At 51.0% G+C, this 17,392-nt stretch overlaps 6 protein-coding genes across 6 annotated transcripts; 5 read left to right on the top strand and 1 right to left on the bottom strand.

The window, feature by feature from the left end:
• Nucleotides 1-286: 286 nt before the first annotated feature.
• Nucleotides 287-1,257, top strand: T310_1679 (dGTPase; the record flags this gene model as incomplete). The annotated part of the gene is made up of 6 exons (XM_013475450.1): nt 287-316; nt 416-469; nt 543-638; nt 697-876; nt 933-1,080; nt 1,148-1,257. 6 exons carry the CDS (start codon nt 287-289, stop codon nt 1,255-1,257), a joined length of 618 nt encoding a protein of 205 aa, XP_013330904.1.
• Nucleotides 1,258-2,172: 915 nt separating this feature from the next.
• On the top strand, nt 2,173-3,792 carry T310_1678 (Integral membrane protein; the record flags this gene model as incomplete). The annotated part of the gene is made up of 3 exons (XM_013475449.1): nt 2,173-2,355; nt 2,439-3,347; nt 3,430-3,792. The coding sequence occupies 3 exons, from the start codon at nt 2,173-2,175 to the stop codon at nt 3,790-3,792; spliced, it is 1,455 nt and encodes a 484-aa protein (XP_013330903.1).
• Nucleotides 3,793-4,633: 841 nt separating this feature from the next.
• On the bottom strand, nt 4,634-6,110 carry T310_1677 (PH domain protein; the record flags this gene model as incomplete). Its single annotated transcript, XM_013475448.1, has 3 exons — nt 4,634-4,960; nt 5,038-5,793; nt 5,862-6,110. The coding sequence occupies 3 exons, from the start codon at nt 6,108-6,110 to the stop codon at nt 4,634-4,636; spliced, it is 1,332 nt and encodes a 443-aa protein (XP_013330902.1).
• Nucleotides 6,111-9,365: 3,255 nt separating this feature from the next.
• On the top strand, nt 9,366-10,794 carry T310_1676 (GDP-Man:Man(3)GlcNAc(2)-PP-Dol alpha-1,2-mannosyltransferase; the record flags this gene model as incomplete). The annotated part of the gene is made up of 4 exons (XM_013475447.1): nt 9,366-9,802; nt 9,860-9,946; nt 10,003-10,396; nt 10,453-10,794. The coding sequence occupies 4 exons, from the start codon at nt 9,366-9,368 to the stop codon at nt 10,792-10,794; spliced, it is 1,260 nt and encodes a 419-aa protein (XP_013330901.1).
• A 1,846-nt stretch (nt 10,795-12,640) lies between these two features.
• T310_1675 (oligopeptide transporter) lies at nt 12,641-15,100 on the top strand (the record flags this gene model as incomplete). The annotated part of the gene is made up of 3 exons (XM_013475446.1): nt 12,641-12,803; nt 12,862-14,709; nt 14,805-15,100. 3 exons carry the CDS (start codon nt 12,641-12,643, stop codon nt 15,098-15,100), a joined length of 2,307 nt encoding a protein of 768 aa, XP_013330900.1.
• A 445-nt stretch (nt 15,101-15,545) lies between these two features.
• Nucleotides 15,546-17,330, top strand: T310_1674 (uncharacterized protein; the record flags this gene model as incomplete). The annotated part of the gene is made up of 2 exons (XM_013475445.1): nt 15,546-15,650; nt 15,714-17,330. 2 exons carry the CDS (start codon nt 15,546-15,548, stop codon nt 17,328-17,330), a joined length of 1,722 nt encoding a protein of 573 aa, XP_013330899.1.
• Nucleotides 17,331-17,392: the final 62 nt, after the last annotated feature.

Here is a 17,392-nt window from a genome sequence, read left to right as displayed (position 1 = left end):
AGGTGCACGGAGTAGTAGGTAGGATAAGTACCTGAGTGGGGTATTACTTACTGCGGGCCCCTGGAGTACTCTGGCTCCGCCGCTCGCAGACCGCTCCGTCGACCGCCCTCGTGCTATCAACGTCACGAGGCCCGCTAACCCTCCTCCATCTACCTCGCGACATCTCGACTGTTCTCTACGCCTTCTCCCAGCCTACCGATCCTTTGTTAGGAGCTGGAATACCTGCTGCCGTACCTGGAGTTCGAACCGCCACTGCTTTTGCCATCTTAAGTCTGCTGCTGCCGCCATGGCATCAAGGAAGAAGGTCCTGTTGAAGGTAGAGTACCTGCTCCTGGGTCTTGCGCAGCTTGGCTTCAGGTGGGCGTGCTGGGCCTGATGAGCTTTTACTGACTCTATCTCTTCCCGCATTATCTAGGTCATTATCCTCGGCGACAGCGGCGTAGGAAAAACAAGCTTGATGAACCAATATGTCCGTGCCTACACCCTATCTGCGTTGGTATTTCGTCATAACCTCTTTCTAACGGTGACTTCTGTCGTCTCAGGTCAATAAAAAGTTCAGCGCGAGCTACAAAGCTACAATTGGAGCCGATTTTCTCACGAAGGAAGTGCTGGTTGATGACAGACTGGTGACGATGCAGGCATGTCCAGGATCTCCGCGGATGACAAGGGACGTCCATTGTTGACTGTGTTTTGCAGCTTTGGGATACGGCTGGTCAAGAACGATTCCAGTCCCTGGGTGTTGCCTTCTACCGAGGAGCAGACTGCTGCGTTCTAGTCTACGATGTGAATAACTCGAAGAGCTTCGAGGCGCTCGACAGCTGGCGGGACGAATTCCTTATCCAGGCAAGCCCTCGGGATCCTGAGAGTTTCCCTTTTGTGAGTGCTAAAGCTATTCTTGCTGCCATCATTATCATGGCGCTGACAGACCATAGGTGGTGATTGGAAACAAGATCGATGTGGAGGAGAGCAAGAGAATGATCTCTTCGAAACGCGCTATGACGTTTTGCCAGTCCAAAGGCAACCTTCCCTATTTTGAAACCAGCGCCAAGGAAGCCTTGAACGTTGAACAAGCATTTGAAGGTGAGCTCTGAAACTTGTTTCTAACTAGCACAATAGCTTGGTGTCCATTGTCTAATATCTTCCCCAGTTATCGCAAGGAATGCCCTCGCTCAGGAAGAAGCGGAGGAATTCAACGGAGACTTTAACGATCCAATCACTATCGGCCTTGACAGCGATCGCGACGGTTGTGCATGCTAAGACAATGACTCTGAGTTCACGTGAATGTCTACGCCTGTCTCTTTTCCTTTCTTGCTTTTTTTTCCTGTTGGTTTTGGAGTTCGTTTTACGGTATTTCACATGGGTGGACTTGTAGAGAAACCTCTACCTGCGTGTAATCCTGATTGCTGGGGATATATAATCCGCTGTAGCTGGCACTGGTCCGCTTCGAAAGCTTCCTGGTACAAGCTTTTACTCCTGGCATTTTTCTGTGGATTTTTTTCTTCACTTATTCTGCTCTTGTCAATGTCTGAGACCTGTTCGTTTTTGGGGAGTCTGGGATATCCTTTCTGTAAGCTAATTACTACTTGACCATTGCGATCAGCCAAATACATGTCTCAAGGAACAATATATGCTGCACAGGCAACTTGATCGTTGGTTAAAATTAGGTGAAATTCACAAGAACAAAACTTGGACTGGCACATACTCTTAGAATCTGAGATTGCAAGGAGGTCAAGTGCTGCATGGTCCACCGTGGTCGGTTGCCAGTTCCTAGTCTGGGTCCCGGCACGCCATCGCGCCAAGCATCGGAACAGGCGGAGGTCAAGTCAGCATTACTGCAACAGCAACACTCGGTTAATTTGGTAGCTTAACTATCATGCGGTGGGAGCGTTGCGGTGAAACCTTCCATTCTTCCCTTGACCCCAGCCAGGTCTCTCACCTATACTCCCTGTTGACCGGGGAGACCTTCGCTGCTTGGTGAGAGATTGTCGAATTTGAGATGTTTGCTAAATTCCTGGCTTGTCAACGTCTATCTCATCGTATCTCCATGCGGACAAGCCTAAGGCAGCAGCAGCAGGCCTGCTCAAAGAGACAACCAGGCCTTTGAATCATATCATGGCAACTAGGAAGAGTGGTGATGGTGGTGATGCAGTGACGTTGGAGCAGACACCCATCATGGAGTCTTCACGTTATGGCGAAGAGTTCACGACACGTTTCCGTCCTCAGGCGGCTCCTTCCAAAGCCCCGACGAGGGGGAATGTTTCAAGATTCGCCTTTGGCGTCGCAAGACATACGCTGGGGATGGGCTTGCTTCTGGTGGTCGTCGTGCTCTGGACGAGTTCGAACTTCCTTGCCAGTGTATGTATTAAGAAAAATCACTGCTGATTGATCTGTCTACTGCTAGTTCCTATACACTGACCAGACCCGTTTCGATTCCGCAGACAATATTGGCAGATGACACCTACTCGAAGCCCTTCTTTGTTACATACATAAACACTTCGTTCTTTATCACATTCCTTGTTATCGTCATCGCACGGCGTCTCTTTCGTCTCTGGCGCCATGGAAAGCTCGCGCAGGTCAGATCCTGGCGGACATTGCTGGTCTATCTCGACTCGCATGGCATGAAGGATGGTTTGCTCTACAGAGACATATCAGAAGAAGACGATTATGGCGGTGGACACGGTGAAAATAATATGCAACGCCAGAGGTTGCTTTACAATGATGCGGGGGAATCGCCGGACGTGCCTCCCGTTGTGGCCGACCAAACTGGAATAACCCCCGGGGGAAGGCTGGGACTGAGGGCGACGGCCAGATTAAGCGTTCAGTTCTGCATGCTGTGGTTTCTGGCGAATTATTTCGCCATCGCCTGTCTTCAATACACGAATGTCGGAAGCACCACCATTTTGACCTCGACAAGTGGCGTCTGGACTCTCATTTTCGGTGCTGTGATCGGCGTGGAGAAATTCACCGTTCGCAAATTCTTCGGCGTCATCGCCTCCCTCGTAGGAGTGATCCTGATCTCGCGTGTGGACATGTCGTCGCCTGATGAATCGACCACACCGAACAATGCTAGTGGTGATAATGGTCAGGGTTCGTTCCCGCACAAGACCACGGCGGAAATCGCATTGGGTGATGCTATGGCGGCATTCAGTGCCATCGTGTACGGCATCTATACGATTGTGATGAAGAAGCAAGTGGGCGATGAATCGCGGGTCAACATGCAGCTGTTTTTTGGGCTTGTGGGGTTTTTTAATGTATTCCTTCTATGGCCGGGGTTTATCATTCTCCATCTTCTGGGAATTGAGGAGTTTGGGTTGCCGCCGACCAGCAGAGTATGGACCATTATTCTGGTGCGTCCTCCTCGCCCTCTGCTCATTCTCACTCCCCCTTATCCTTCTCAGTTGAAATCTCTGCTGACTCGTGCTGAATCAGGTCAACTCCCTTTCGTCTCTTATATCTGACATATGCTGGGCCTACGCGATGCTGCTGACCACCCCACTCGTCGTCACGGTCGGCTTGAGCCTAACCATCCCTCTCTCGCTCGTGGGGCAGATCATCCTACAAGGCCGGTACGCGAGCGTGTTGTACTGGATCGGTGCCGTCATCGTCTTCCTATCGTTTTTGATCGTCAACCACGAGAGCAAAGAACATGACGAGAACCGTGCCCCTTCTCTAACAAGTCCTGTTGATCTCGAACCGAGGGATCCCGATAATCCTATCGTCCCTGATGAAGAAGTTGCTGCTGCTGCTGCTGCTGCAACATCAGCACAACATCACCAGCGACATCAGCAGTAGAGGACAAAAGATAATAGCTAGATTAGATCATTACATGGCCTGCGTATTAGAATTGCCTCTGTCTATGTATCTGTCTATCTATCTATTTATCTATCTATCTACATTTAGACTCTTGTTGTCTTGGCCGTTGCCGTTGTCGTTGTCGTCATAGTCTTCATCTCATATTTGTCTTTTTTTTTTGGTCGTCTATTTATCGTCTACATTGCTTCATTTACCCTTGCTGTATCTGTATTCCTGGCTGCGTTAGAATGGAAACATATTGCCTTATCTTTTTCTAATTTTCTTCTTTAAGTATCTCTTTTTTGTCTCTTTAGCTGTCTGTGTTGTCTGCATAGGGCGTCGAAGAAAAATATATATACTAGGCAAGGACAAAAAAGTTGAAAGATAGATGGCAGAAAAATAAACACAATCAACTCATTTATTTACTAGTTGTGATTATTGACAGGAAGATATAAAAAAAAAGAGAGAGATTATAACTGTCGTGAGTGGTGACTTGACTCGTAGAACTGGAATTGTTAATCTATTAATCAAGGCAAATAAAATCAAATGGTCAAACGAATGATGTGCAATAATGGTAAGTAAGTTCAGTGTACTTATTTACTAGTAGCATCATGATAGCATGATGACTATGATGCTAATGCTATATACTATGCTGCAAAAGGTAACAAAAAACATCAAAGCCGGATATCATCATAAATCAGAAGAGGCTCCCAATAATGACAAACAGTTATGTACGGAGTATGTAATGTCAAGGGTATACAGTACAAGGTACTACAAGACAGACAGACAGACCAAATGCCAACATACTAACTACTCGAATCTGAACCTGAATCTGAATTCATCAGTGAAGAGGCTGAAAAGCGCTGGGACCGCTGGGTGCTGCTGCTGTTGATGTTGTTGCTGTTGTTGCGGTTGCTGCTTTTTCTTTTCTTTCTCTTTCTCCCTCTCCCTTCCTTTCCTTTTCTATTGCCCTTTTCCTCGCGACGATGACGCTCTTCAACGCGCCGAGCCATTTGGCCAGGCTCTCTTCGTCTGGAGCGCAGAAGCGATAGATCGGCCGGTCCTCGGTGATGACCTGCAGACAGCAGGTCTTTGACCGCGAGATGGGGTCAATCTCGGCAGCGTTGATCACTTGCGACATGGGGATGATCTTGATGGCGCAGTATTCCTGGAAAAAAAAGTCAACGGGTTAGCCTGAAGCAGGGCAGAGAATGAGGATGGGAAGAGGAAGGGATTTAAGCATACCCTATCATCCTTGTACAAAGCAAGGCTTATCGGTCGTAACACGACCCAAACCTTCTTCCACTGCCGCACGCCGTGCTTGCTGCGTAGGCACTGCAGGTACCCGTGACAGATTACTCTTTCCGGATCGACATTTGCTCCCGGATCACCGGCACGAGCCACATCACTGGATCGCTTGTTCTTGTCGCCGTGGGGCTTATCTCCTTTCGGTAATGAGGTCACTGAGCGCTGCTGCTGTGTGCTGCTGCCCGGAGCATCGGATAGATCAGAATACTCGGTAATCTCATTCCCGGAGTAATCTTGGGCAAAGGGTAGATTCCTGCCGCCCCGACCGAGAGAGACCGTACGGACCAGTTCTGGTGAACTGGACGTGATATCGCGATCGACGTCACCGACGTCGGAGTGATCGCTCAGCTGGTCATCCCCATCACTGGTTATCCCGTAATTTCTGCTGGACAGGGCCCTGGACTGGGCGAACAGGGCCTCTTCTTCCTCGTCGATGCACAGTTCACTGCGAATCCGCTCAATCCAATCGTTCGCGTCCTGCTCCGACAGCGCCTGAAAGCGATAATTCTTCGAGGGAGAGAAAACTCCAAAGACGTGGTCCCGGTGCGATCGAGGAGAATGAACGGCTGCGACCGCCGTAACCTCCGTGAGAGTAATGGACAAGCGGAGTCTCGCTTCGTCTTCATCTTTGTAGACGGACAACAGGTTTGGTCGAAGGACGAGGTAGACCGGCTTCCATGAAGCTTTGAACGCCTAAAAGAATGAGCGCAAGTTAGGCGCAGCTCGTCTTTATTTGCGGAATGGTAAAAGGGGACACTAACATGTTTGCTCTTCATCCGACAGTACACCTTTCCCCGCTTTAGAACGCGGTCGAACTCGAAACTGCCATTCTCGTTGACGGGTGAGAACGTGTCCAGGTTGAGATGTCCATTGCGAAAGTTCGGGGATGGCCCATGCGACGGTCCTGATGCGCTCAATGGCCGCACATTCCGGTCGGGAGGTTGAATTGGCTTTGTGGTCGGCCGCTCGGCGGCAGAAGAGACGGAGGCAGGAAGGCTTTGTTGTGCCATCTTTGAGGTAAAAGGTCTCGTGCCTCGACGCGAACGGGACGGAGATCGCGCACCGCGACAAGATGGTAGGATAACACGGGTGTGGGATAATAATTACTAGCGCGAAATTCAGCGACTGTCGAAGTTATCCATTATTCTATGGCGGAGACCAGCACAGAAAAGCAGACGTAGGTAGACACAGGGCGTTTTCAGGGGACGATAGGAAAAGGGGGTCTGGTTGATCAAGGAGGTGGTATCGATTCGCTAGTTTGTATCATAGTATGAGCCCCGATATGTCGGAGGCAGCGGCCAACACTGTCTGTCGCAAATGGTCTCCATAGACAGAGTGCACAGAGCAGACGACCTGGTTGATATTCTTCCAGGCTTCTGGCTCCCTTTGTGCTGCAGGTGGCGATGGATGATGGCAAGCAAGCCAGTTACTTTCAAGCCAGGCAGTTGTGTCTCATGAGGGGCACAGCAAGAGAAACAACAGGCCGGACGCGGCGGGTCGGCGAGTCCAGCGTGGCTGTGGAGAGGGTCATCTACCGAGTGGTGCCTGGGGACAGCGATGTCTACTGAGAATGACTGGCTCAGAGAAGTCCATCAACTCTGCGACAGCCAGTGAGGATGCCAGTTCTGTGCCTGCAGGCGGTTGGCGTTCCAAATTCTCGGTGTGGATCGGCATTTCTGCTTAATAATTATTATTTTGGAGAGCAGTGGTCAGGCCTGGTGCTTGATCTCACCAGCATGCAAATCTAGCGCTGTGCACTGATGATCGCCTTGCTGTTCTGGTCGTCCTCTCCAGATCCTTCGTTTGCAGGGTTCCTCGAGGATATCAGATACCGATCCATGGCTCCCGCAGAATCCCCCCCGGCTCCTCCCTTACGCTCGAGTCAAGTTGATCCTATTCTTAGCAGCCACGACCACTCGAATTTTTACTTGCCCCACCTCGATCAGTGGTTGTGTCTGTTCTAGAAGGCCACGATGCTCCCAATAGGTATTACGTGCACATCTGATCTGGACATGAAGTGCGTGATGGGCATTGCCAGATAGAAAATTCCGGGTGAACTGAGGACCCTATGCCAAATCAAAGTATGCTGAAATTTCCGTTAAGCAGGAAGCAGCGTCCACCCCTCCTTGACCATGTTAACTCTTCCGAGATTCCAAAGTTTGATACTAGGTGGTCAGTTGTAATTTAAAAAGGAATCCTCTTCATCGTCAACTTGCCTGGATGAACAAAGCTCTGATTACTCCGATATGTCGCAGCAGGATCCAAAATAACACCAGTATGCAAGATTAATCTTTTCTCGTAGAAAAGAGATTGACAGATAAATGAACTTAGTCCGAACAGAGAGAATCTGAGATGCTAATCTGTTGATCGTCCCGACACAAATACTTCCGCTGCATTCTAACCAAGTACAGTACAGTGGGTGATCAAGCCAACGCGGGAATACAATCAATTATTTGGCTGCTTCAATTGAACTACGTAGTACTCTGCACGATTTTTGTTTGGTACCACTACCGAAATATCTCCCGAAAAATCACGAAAATGCTTTCAGGGTTCTGTAGGAGGCCTATCAGCTGGCCTGGACTGTACGGAGTATACTCCGTCGGAGTTCAGGCCCACCACTGGCCAGAAGCGGACACGTGCCGACTGATCGTGACTCTGCTGGATGTTGGAAATTCGGCCACAGGCCGTGCAGTCGCAATGTATCGAACTGTACGACGGCTACTCGCATGCTGTATTCTGCAGAATCACCTGTCCTCTGGTAGCAGTTTTCCAGTATTATGGTACAGTACCGAGTACATGAGCCTGATCTGCATGATCCAGATCCAAGTCGGAGTCTGGGCTGGTATGACGGATCTGCTTGATCTCATGACTGAAACCAGCCACTGCACTCCGTAACGGGATATAGTACCCTTCGAGGATGACTCTGTCTGCTCACAGAATAAAGAGATTCCTGCACGGTACTTTACTACTACCTGTCAAATACAGAGTACTCTGTACAGATCTCCAGATACTCCAACATCAGGGGCTCCTGATCGTGTTACCCCGTACTAACGCAGGTGGCAATCGTAGGCGTAATTTAAATTAACCTTGAAGCCCTTTCTCCAGTCTTTGTCCTTCCTGGGGCGCGCCTCCGATCTCACTGATTCGTCGTTAAATTACGGCGCCGTAATGGTACAGAGGGCCCTGTGCTGAGGCCGCGAGCAGTCATGAACATCGAAGAGCAAGGAGTTGTCCCTCGAAGAACCGTCTGTCGGTAACAATTGCTCTCAGGACTCGACGGCTTTGAGACCGTACCTGTAATTACGGGCAGGCGACCCCCGTGCTCACCGAAATTGGGGCCCCCTGCGCGGCCGTGACGGTACGGTACAGCTTGCCGTCTGTCGCCTAGCCTGTCTCGCTTGCGCATCCCTGGGGCTTGGCAGAGGCTCTGGACGCTGTCACGCCCTCGCCCAGGTCAGCGTGCAACCTCCGTTCATTTGCTTTTCGTCCACCTAGCCTCACCCTTTGCAACACCTCATCGCATCCCATTCTCACCCCCTTCATCCTCGTCTTCCCCGCTGATGAGCTCGTCCACTCTCCCCTGCAAGTCGTAGTCGACTCCTTTGCTGCTCTCTCGCCTGCATTGGATCGATCGTTTCCTCCTCGTTGTCGACCGAAGAGGAAGTCGGGGAGAAAGGAGGCATTCCCTCCAGCCGCTCGTTACACCATCCACCTTCCACCCTCGTCCCCGTCCTTTTCTCGTCTCCCACGCCCATAGCCCTCGGGGCTCTTTCTCGCATCGTCCGCCATCAGTCCTCTCAGTCTATTCGCCCGGCAGCGGCACCTTTGGACGGTTGGACGGTCGGTTTTCTGGGTAGAGTTCCCTCTTCTCTCGCTCTCCCTCTCACCATCGTCGCGGGGCGACCGAGGTCCCGTTTTCGATCCTGACGAAGTGACTTCTTAATCCCACACCTCCGCAGCTATGAGTATCATTCAACGGATTATAAAGCGCCTACCCTCATCGCCCACGCTACCGTCGGTGGAAGACCATGCGCGCGAAAAGGGCCAAGTCATGCCGAGGTTCGCCTTTTTCAGGCGGCGGATACGGTTAAAGGGCAATTCCTCCATTTCAATACCGCTGGGTTTTGTTTTACTATTTCCATGTCTTGTAATCATCCTAATACTTCTTCTGTTCGTGAGGCATCCTTCCTCGCCAGGTCGGATGCTCATCCCAGCGGGCGCACCTCCCGCGATCAGGTTCGCAAATACCTCCCTGATCTTCCAAAATGCCGGCAGCGCTAACGCAGGTTGACTCGGTGAATAGAAAAATCAGTGAGGAGCATGATAAGGTCTTCGCTACCGGTTGCTTGAACATCGACACGTCTGGTCCCCGAGCCAACGCGGCTTTCGTTGTCCTTGCGCGGAATAAGGAACTCGAGGGCGTCGTTCAGTCTCTCAAGTCCATCGAGAGACACTTTAACCGATGGTGGCACTACCCTTATGTGTTCTTGAATGACGGAGACTTCGATCAAGAGTTCAAGGACACGGTCGTCAACTACACCAGTGCTCCCGTGGAGTTTGGCAAGATCGACAGCAGCATGTGGGGCTTCCCCGACTGGGTGGACAAGGAAGTCGCCAAGGAAGGGATTAGAAAGCAAGGCGACGCTGCGATTATGTATGGAGGACTGGAGAGTTATCACCACATGTGCCGATTCTACTCCGGGTAAGACCAATCCCCGATCGGATGGGAAGGGACCATCGTCGCTGACATTAGTTACAGATTCTTCTACAAGCACCCATTGCTGCTGAAATACGAGTGGTACTGGCGACTGGAGCCGGATATCAAGTACTTCTGCGATATCACTTAGTACGTATTCTGTTTCCCTCCGATGCCTCTCCTCATTTTCTGACCCCTCAACCCAGTGATCCTTTCATCAAAATGCAAGAGCACAACAAGACCTACGGTTTCACCATTGCTGTCAAGGAGCTCCGCGAAACGGTTCCCAACATTTTCCGGTATGCCTCTGCGTACAAGCGGAAGAAGGGACTCAAGTCGAAAGGTTTGTGGGAAATGTTCCTCGAGGAGCCTTACAAGGAGGAAAAGACCGACGACGCTCCGAAGGATGACAAACTTCCAGAGGAAGCTCTCCCTGAGGGCATCCCGGAAGTTGATCCAGAAGCCATGGAAGGAGAAAAGTATAATATGTGCCACTTCTGGAGTAACTTTGAGATTGCTCGTCTGGACTTCTTCCGCAGCAAGGAATACGAGGAATTCTTCGAAATGATGGACAGGAGCGGAGGCTTCTGGATGGAACGGGTAAGTGACCTCTCCCATAGCAGAATGAGTTCCCTGAAGCTTACTCTATGATCCAGTGGGGTGATGCTCCCATCCACTCCCTTGCTGCCGGAGCTCTTCTTTCTCCCAAGGATATCCATTACTTCCGTGACTTTGGATACCGGCATACTACCATCCAACACTGCCCAGCGAACGCACCGGCGCGGCAGCTGCCTCGCATACCTTACCTGGAGATGACGACAGAAGACGAGAAGAAGAGGATTGAAGAAGACGAGTACTGGGCAACTCCGGACCCCGTCAAAGAGAACGGGGTTGGCTGCCGATGCAAGTGTGATACCGACATTGTCGATGTTGAGGGCAAACAGGGCAGTTGCCTCGCCGAATGGGTCCAAGTCGCTGGAGGCTGGGCATCTCCTTAGGGGAGGCAAAAGACACAAAGCCCGTCCTTCCGTTTCTTTTCGTTGTATCCATTTCGCCACCTTGTTCCAATACCTGTTTGTTGGACGTTGAGTATCGCTTGGGTCTCTCGTGGAGTTAGTTGCTCGGGCTCGCATGACCTTTTCTCTTTTTTTTTCCGTTCGACCGGGGGGTTCTTCCGGATGGCGTTTGCGGATCAGAGGGCTTCCTGTTTTGGAAGTCAATTGTGTCACCATTCTTATTGATATTGCCTAAATAACCATATAGCGTGCTGTTTGTACGTTTCGTTTGGATTGCTATTACCAAGTGTCCTGTCGCCTCGCTGTTCTGCTTTTGGAGGGAGGAGTAATGTCGGTTTACGGATTCGAGCTATAGACGGCGTGAAGATGAGATGGCTACAGTCGGCAGCCAAGGTTTCCGTTTACATACTCTACTATCACGTCGGAGGGAACAGGTGAGGCGATTTTTCACACTCGGGCCGTGGAGTTGCCTCGAAACGTTCCCGACCGCTATACACATTATACACGTTATCGGCTGTTGCGACGACGCGGTTTTATTTTTGAACAAAGCGCCCTGGGTTGTCCTTTAGCCTGCCGCACGGCGTGACCGGTCAATCCAAAGGACACCCTCGAACAAGTGGGAGACGGTGGGGGTGAGAAAGGGAGAGGCCAGCGTTGCGACAGGACCGGAATTATCTTCTCTCATTGACTAATGCCTTATTGCCAAAAAGACTGCTTCCCTCCTTTTTTATTATAACCCCGCCTTTATGTTATCTACTATTCCCCCGTTTCTATCACCGTGATCAGTTTATCCCCCATGAGATGTACATATTTTTCATGCTGTGAACACGCGCTTTCCAAACACACCAATCCTGACGACGCAAATAGCAGTATGACTGTCTATAGAGTACGGAATAATCTATTATTCCTGTTACGGATATTGATTTCCACATCTTTTGCGCTTGTAATGGCAATTTTTAGTTTCAAAACTGGTACCAGTTAGATATATTTACTCGGGTGGACTTCATCCTATTTGTTTTGTCTCTCCAGATACGAGAGAAGGTGATTTTATGCGTTTCTGTTATTAGTATTTTATTATCGTATCTTATCGATGTTTTCCATTATCTGTGGCCATGCTAATTGGAAGTTTGTTTGGCAGTTAGTGTCGCAGTTATCAGATGTTTCGAACGGCTTTTGTATCGGGTCGTACGGACTGCCCCATATCTCCCTCCACCCGACGGGGTTCTAACAATATCGGATTAGTCGCTGTAAGTCACGAAGAATAATCGTTTTCTACCTGAAAGGTACACGTGAATTAGGTAGTAGCTAATCGACTGATGACGAATGAACTCTTATCTGCACAGTACATCTGTCGACACACTCGTTGTCTGAAGGGTAGGAAGATACCTACCCAGGTAAAGGTAAGATACTTTCGAATTGACTGCGATGCAGGACATCCAGATAGACAGGCAATCTGGATTCGACCCCGCACATTTCCTTCTCTGTTCCGTCCTTTATTAGTCCCAGCTAATCAAAACTGCCTGAGCTAGAACGAACCAAGATAAGAACCGCAGCCTGCGAAATGAATAATACTAAATCCTAACTAATTCACCGTCAATATCATAGGTGGATACGGCGATGGTTTTCCTCCTTCCGGTTTGGGCCAGTGTCACCTTGGCGAGATAAGCAAGACAAAACATGCTCGATCGAGGATTGTCATCGCAATCCTTTCTTTTTATGAGCCCATCTGTTGCTCGGCGTCGTTCTTGCCATCCTTACACTCTGCCTATCCCGCAAGGATACAGAGAATTGTTCTGGAATTGGACCCGCCTTTCGTCCATCATACAAAATGTCCAAAGAACAGGAGGAACCAGAACCCAAGACTGCGGCAGTGGCGGGTGATGCAGAAGTTGAGCACGGGCGGACGGACGAGCTGGAGATCGACCTGGCGACCGTCTTGAAGGAGGAAAATGAGTACTCCTATGAATCAGATCGATCTCCATTTCCAGAAGGCATGCCTCCATGCTTCCTTCAAAGAGAAATCTCCGCTAATTGGTATAAATTTGACAGTTCGAGCGGTGGTCCGTGAGGTTGATGACCCTGGCATGCCCGTCAACACGCTCCGTATGTGGCTTCTGGGTACCATTTTTACGTTGGTCGGCTCTGGGATCAATCAATTCTTTTCCCTCCGATATCCCTCCGTGCATATTGTAGCCCTGGTCGCAGAATTGCTGGCGTACCCTTGTGGTGTACTTCTAGCAAAGACACTCCCTCTGTGGACCGTCAATCTGGGACCTCTTGGTCGTTGGTGCATCAACCCAGATCGGTCCTTCAACATTAAGGAACATGCAGTGATCGTGATCATGAGCAACGTATCGTTCGGCTATTACAGTGCCGACTCGACGAACATCATCCAAGCTGCTTCCTCCAAGTTCTACAACTTTGGCCTCAAGGCCGGGTTCTATGTCATGGTCGTGCTTTGCGCGCAGCTTCTTGGCTTTGGTGTCGCTGGGCTATCGGCCCCATGGATTGTCGAGCCAGCCAGTATCATCTGGCCTGGAGTGCTGTCAAACTGTGCGCTGCTCGAATCCTTACATTCCCGCGCGAATGCTGTTGCCAATGGATGGAAGATTTCCCGTTTGCGATTTTTCTTCTATGTCATGGCGGGTGCATTCGTCTGGTACTGGTTTCCCGGCCTGATCTTCACCGCACTCAGCTATTTCACCTGGGTCTGCTGGATCGCACCGAACAATCGGGTTGTGAACCATCTATTCGGCATGCAAACTGGGCTGGGGCTCAGTCCCATCACCTTCGATTGGAGTCAGATCGCGTTCAATACCAATCCTCTTCTGTCTCCTTCTTGGGCCGCGATCAACGTCTTCGTAGGCTTTGTCATCTTTTTCTGGATTGTGACGCCTGCGATCTATTACACGAATACGTGGTACACGGCCTACCTCCCTCTCATGACCGCTGACGTCTACGACCGATTTGGGGCAGTCTATAACACGTCCAGGGTGGTGGGCCCCGATAATACATTGGACATCGAAGCCTACAAGGCCTATTCACCTCCATATCTTCCTGCAACATTTGCTTTCGTGTACGGGCTGTCATTCGCCTCCATTACTGCCGTTCTCACCCACGTGTGTGTTTGGCATTCCAAAGAGATCTGGGCAGCCCTCCAAGGTCGGTCCAAACCGGATATCCATGCGCGTCTGATGAGAGCATACAAGCGTACCCCGTGGTACTGGTACATGGCGATCATCGTCATCATCACCGCTATGGCAATTGCGATGGTGGAAGTGTACGAAACAAAGCTGCCCGTGTACGGCGTATTCTTGGCCCTGATCATCCCTGCCGTGTACATGATCCCCTGTGGAATCATCGAGGGCATCACCAACGTGAACGCTAACCAAATCAACGTTCTCAGCGAGTTCATCGGGGGTTACATGTTCCCTGGGAAACCTCTAGCCAATATGGTCTTCAAGATTCTATCGCAGGACGTGGTGGGCCAGGGGATCTATTTTGCTATGGACATGAAACTGGGGCATTACCTCAAGGTCCCACCGCGGACGCTCTTCTTCGCGCAGGGCTTTGCTACGATCCTGGGAGCCTTGACCCAGGCAGGAGTGACCATCTGGATGCTGGGCAATGTCAGCGATATCTGTGATCCAGATCAGTCGGATGGGTTCAGCTGCCCGAACGGGCGGACTGTATACAGCAGCAGCGTAATCTGGGGTCTGGTCGGACCCGGCCGTTTGTATTCGGTGGGAAAGATCTACTCGTCCTTGAACCATTTCTTCTGGATCGGCGCCATCATGCCCGTCATCACATGGTTGCTATACAAATACACAAAGAACACATTCTGGAAGAAAATTAACTGGCCCCTGATCTTTGTTGGAACTTGGAACGTACCTCCAGGTAAGAACAAAAGCCCATTCTCCCGTCGTCTACAAAGCTCTCTTTGCTATGCCTGGAGCTCTCAGAAGTGCGCTAATCTGTGACCATTCATTCAGCGACCGGGATCAATTACTCGAGCTGGGCCATCGTCAACTTCATCTTCAACCACTGGCTCAGGAAGAAGTTTTTCGCGTGGTGGTCCAAGTACAACTATGTTCTGGCGGCCGCCCTGGACACGGGCCTGGCGCTCAGCGGTATCATTATCTTCTTTTGCGTTAGCTATCCTGGCGCCGTCTTTCCAAACTGGTGGGGGAATACCGTCTATCTCAATACAGCTGACGCCCAGGGAGTGCCATGGAAGGATATGCCTCCAGAGGGGTACTTCGGGCCGCCTAATGGGACTTGGTCATAGCACTGCAACTGAAGAGAGCAACCAGTGTGCAATTGAAAACCTTGATGGTATTATAGTCCATCCATTTAATGCACGGCTGCTTGGTAGAGTTAAGAGACGAAGCATTCCGTACTCTGTAGATAAGCTCCTTGCGGGGAAAGCCTCCAAGCGACTATCTAATCTCGGACCGCGCCGTTATCGTCGAACCACCTGCCTTGTTTGGTGCTGATCGCCGTCTTCCTAACTCGAAAACGATAGCTTATTTCGGTCCACTGCCTGGGAGCTAGAACGGTCTTGTGCTCGAGTGCAACCCAAGAGAGGCCCTGCAATGGTAGGTCAATGGCCACGCTTGCGACGGTAGGATCGAGCTTGGCGGACAGCTCTCTATTTTATCACCATCATGCTTCCTCCCAGAAGCATGTACTGACGTCCGGATGTGAAATTCTCCGTAATTCTTTTTCTCGCCATGATCGTCCTAACGGTGCTGTTTAGCATCTTGTCGCAGCCGGCCGCAGCGTTCAACAACCCTCCCGGAGTGGAGACGTGGTGCGGAAAGGCCTATCTACCAACGTACGTCCGCATTGCTCAGTCAAAACAAACTCAAGACTGACCGAATGCCTCTCCTATATATAGGAATGCGTCGTTCCCGCCGGGAGGCTGGCTGGACGAGCCAGCCCCGTCCTCTGAGCCTCTCCTGGACCTGCGCATCCGTCCGCGCATGAATCTCTACACGGCAGATGACCAATGGGGCTCGTTCATCGTGGACGCTGGCCTGTCGTTCTTCCATGGGCAGCCATACTACAACAGCACCTACGACCAGGGCAACAATGGCTACAAGCCCTTTGACACGCTGTTCATCGATATCGCCGACGCGGACACGGGACTCGCGCTCGTGTCGGGAGCCAACGTGAGCGTGAACTCTACGGCGAACGAGTTTACCTTCTCTCTTGCAGGTCTGCGTCCGCAGTTTGAGCCGTATAACATCTCCATCACAGGCGCCTCTCAGGACGGCAACCAATCCTACGTTGCCCAAACACAGCTCTACCGCCTCCCTTCGCGGACGGACGGCGGCAGCGTCACCAAGCTGGACAGTCTCTACGGGGGCTTGCTGGTCCAAGACTCTACGGCCGCAAATTCATCCGCTTCGTGGACACCGTTGTTGCCATACTCCTTCTACGTCATCTGGGATGGTTATTTAAACAATTCGTTGGAGAATATACAGAAGTTTAAGGATCAGGGTTATAATATCGTGCATGTAGTACCCGACGGCAACCTGCCTAACCAGGCGTTCAACTTCACCCAGTTCAACCAATTTCTCGATATATGCGACGAGATTGGGTTGTGGGTTATGTACGATATGCGCTACACGTATCTCAACCTGACGTCTGTCGAGGAGCAAGTGAACATGATCAAGGCCCGGAAGAGCCTGCTGCTGTGGTACACGGGCGACGAGCCGGATGGGCATGGCGATCCGCTCAATGCCACCAGACTGGCGTACGACTTGATCAAGTCGTTGGATCCATGGCATCCGGTGTCGCTCTGTCTGAACTGCTACAACTTCTACTATGCCGATTACTCCTCCGGTGCGGACATCGTGCTGTCGGATGTCTACCCCATCGCCGTCAATACAACCTGGTCTGTCCAATATCACACGGTATGCAACACCACGTACGGATGCTGTGGCTGCGACGACTGCAAGGGCGACTTTGAAGACATCTCGACGCGTCTCGATCTGTTCACCCAGTACCAGGACTGGATTGGAGGCCCGCCCAAGACCCTCTGGGGCGTCCCGCAGGCCTTTGGGGGTGGAGAGTTCTGGGCGCGGAATCCAACGCCGGACGAGGAAGTGACGATGAACCTGCTCAGCATCAACCACAACGCGAAGGGGATCGTCATGTGGAGCTACCCGACGGAGCCGGATCTCGAGGACGTGACCAGCTCGCTGAGCAAGGTCCTTGCTGCGCCGAACGTGACAAGCTTTCTTCTAGGAGCCCCCACCACCGCGTTGAAGACGGCAGGTGCAGATCGAATCGACGCTGCCGGGTGGCAGGTCGGAAAGCAGATGCTCGTCAGCATTTTGTATCTGGAGTACATCGATTCCGATTCTCAGGTCACGATCTCTTTGCCCACGCCGGCCAGCTCAGTCACCCAAGTTTTGTGGGGTACTGGCTGGACTGTGTCAGGGGGCAATCTCGTGAAGAATGGCCTGAAGGGTCTAGAAGCAGATTTACTCATTGTGGGATTGGAGTAATCTAGTCATATACATGCTTAGTTTACTTGGCTAATATCTGTGGCTATCAATAAATCTGTTTT

This window comes from Rasamsonia emersonii (assembly GCF_000968595.1).
Source record: "Rasamsonia emersonii CBS 393.64 chromosome Unknown ctg1118621759999, whole genome shotgun sequence".
In the NCBI taxonomy this organism is placed as follows: Eukaryota; Fungi; Ascomycota; class Eurotiomycetes; order Eurotiales; family Trichocomaceae; genus Rasamsonia; species Rasamsonia emersonii.
This window is presented reverse-complemented; position numbering and strand designations above follow the sequence as displayed.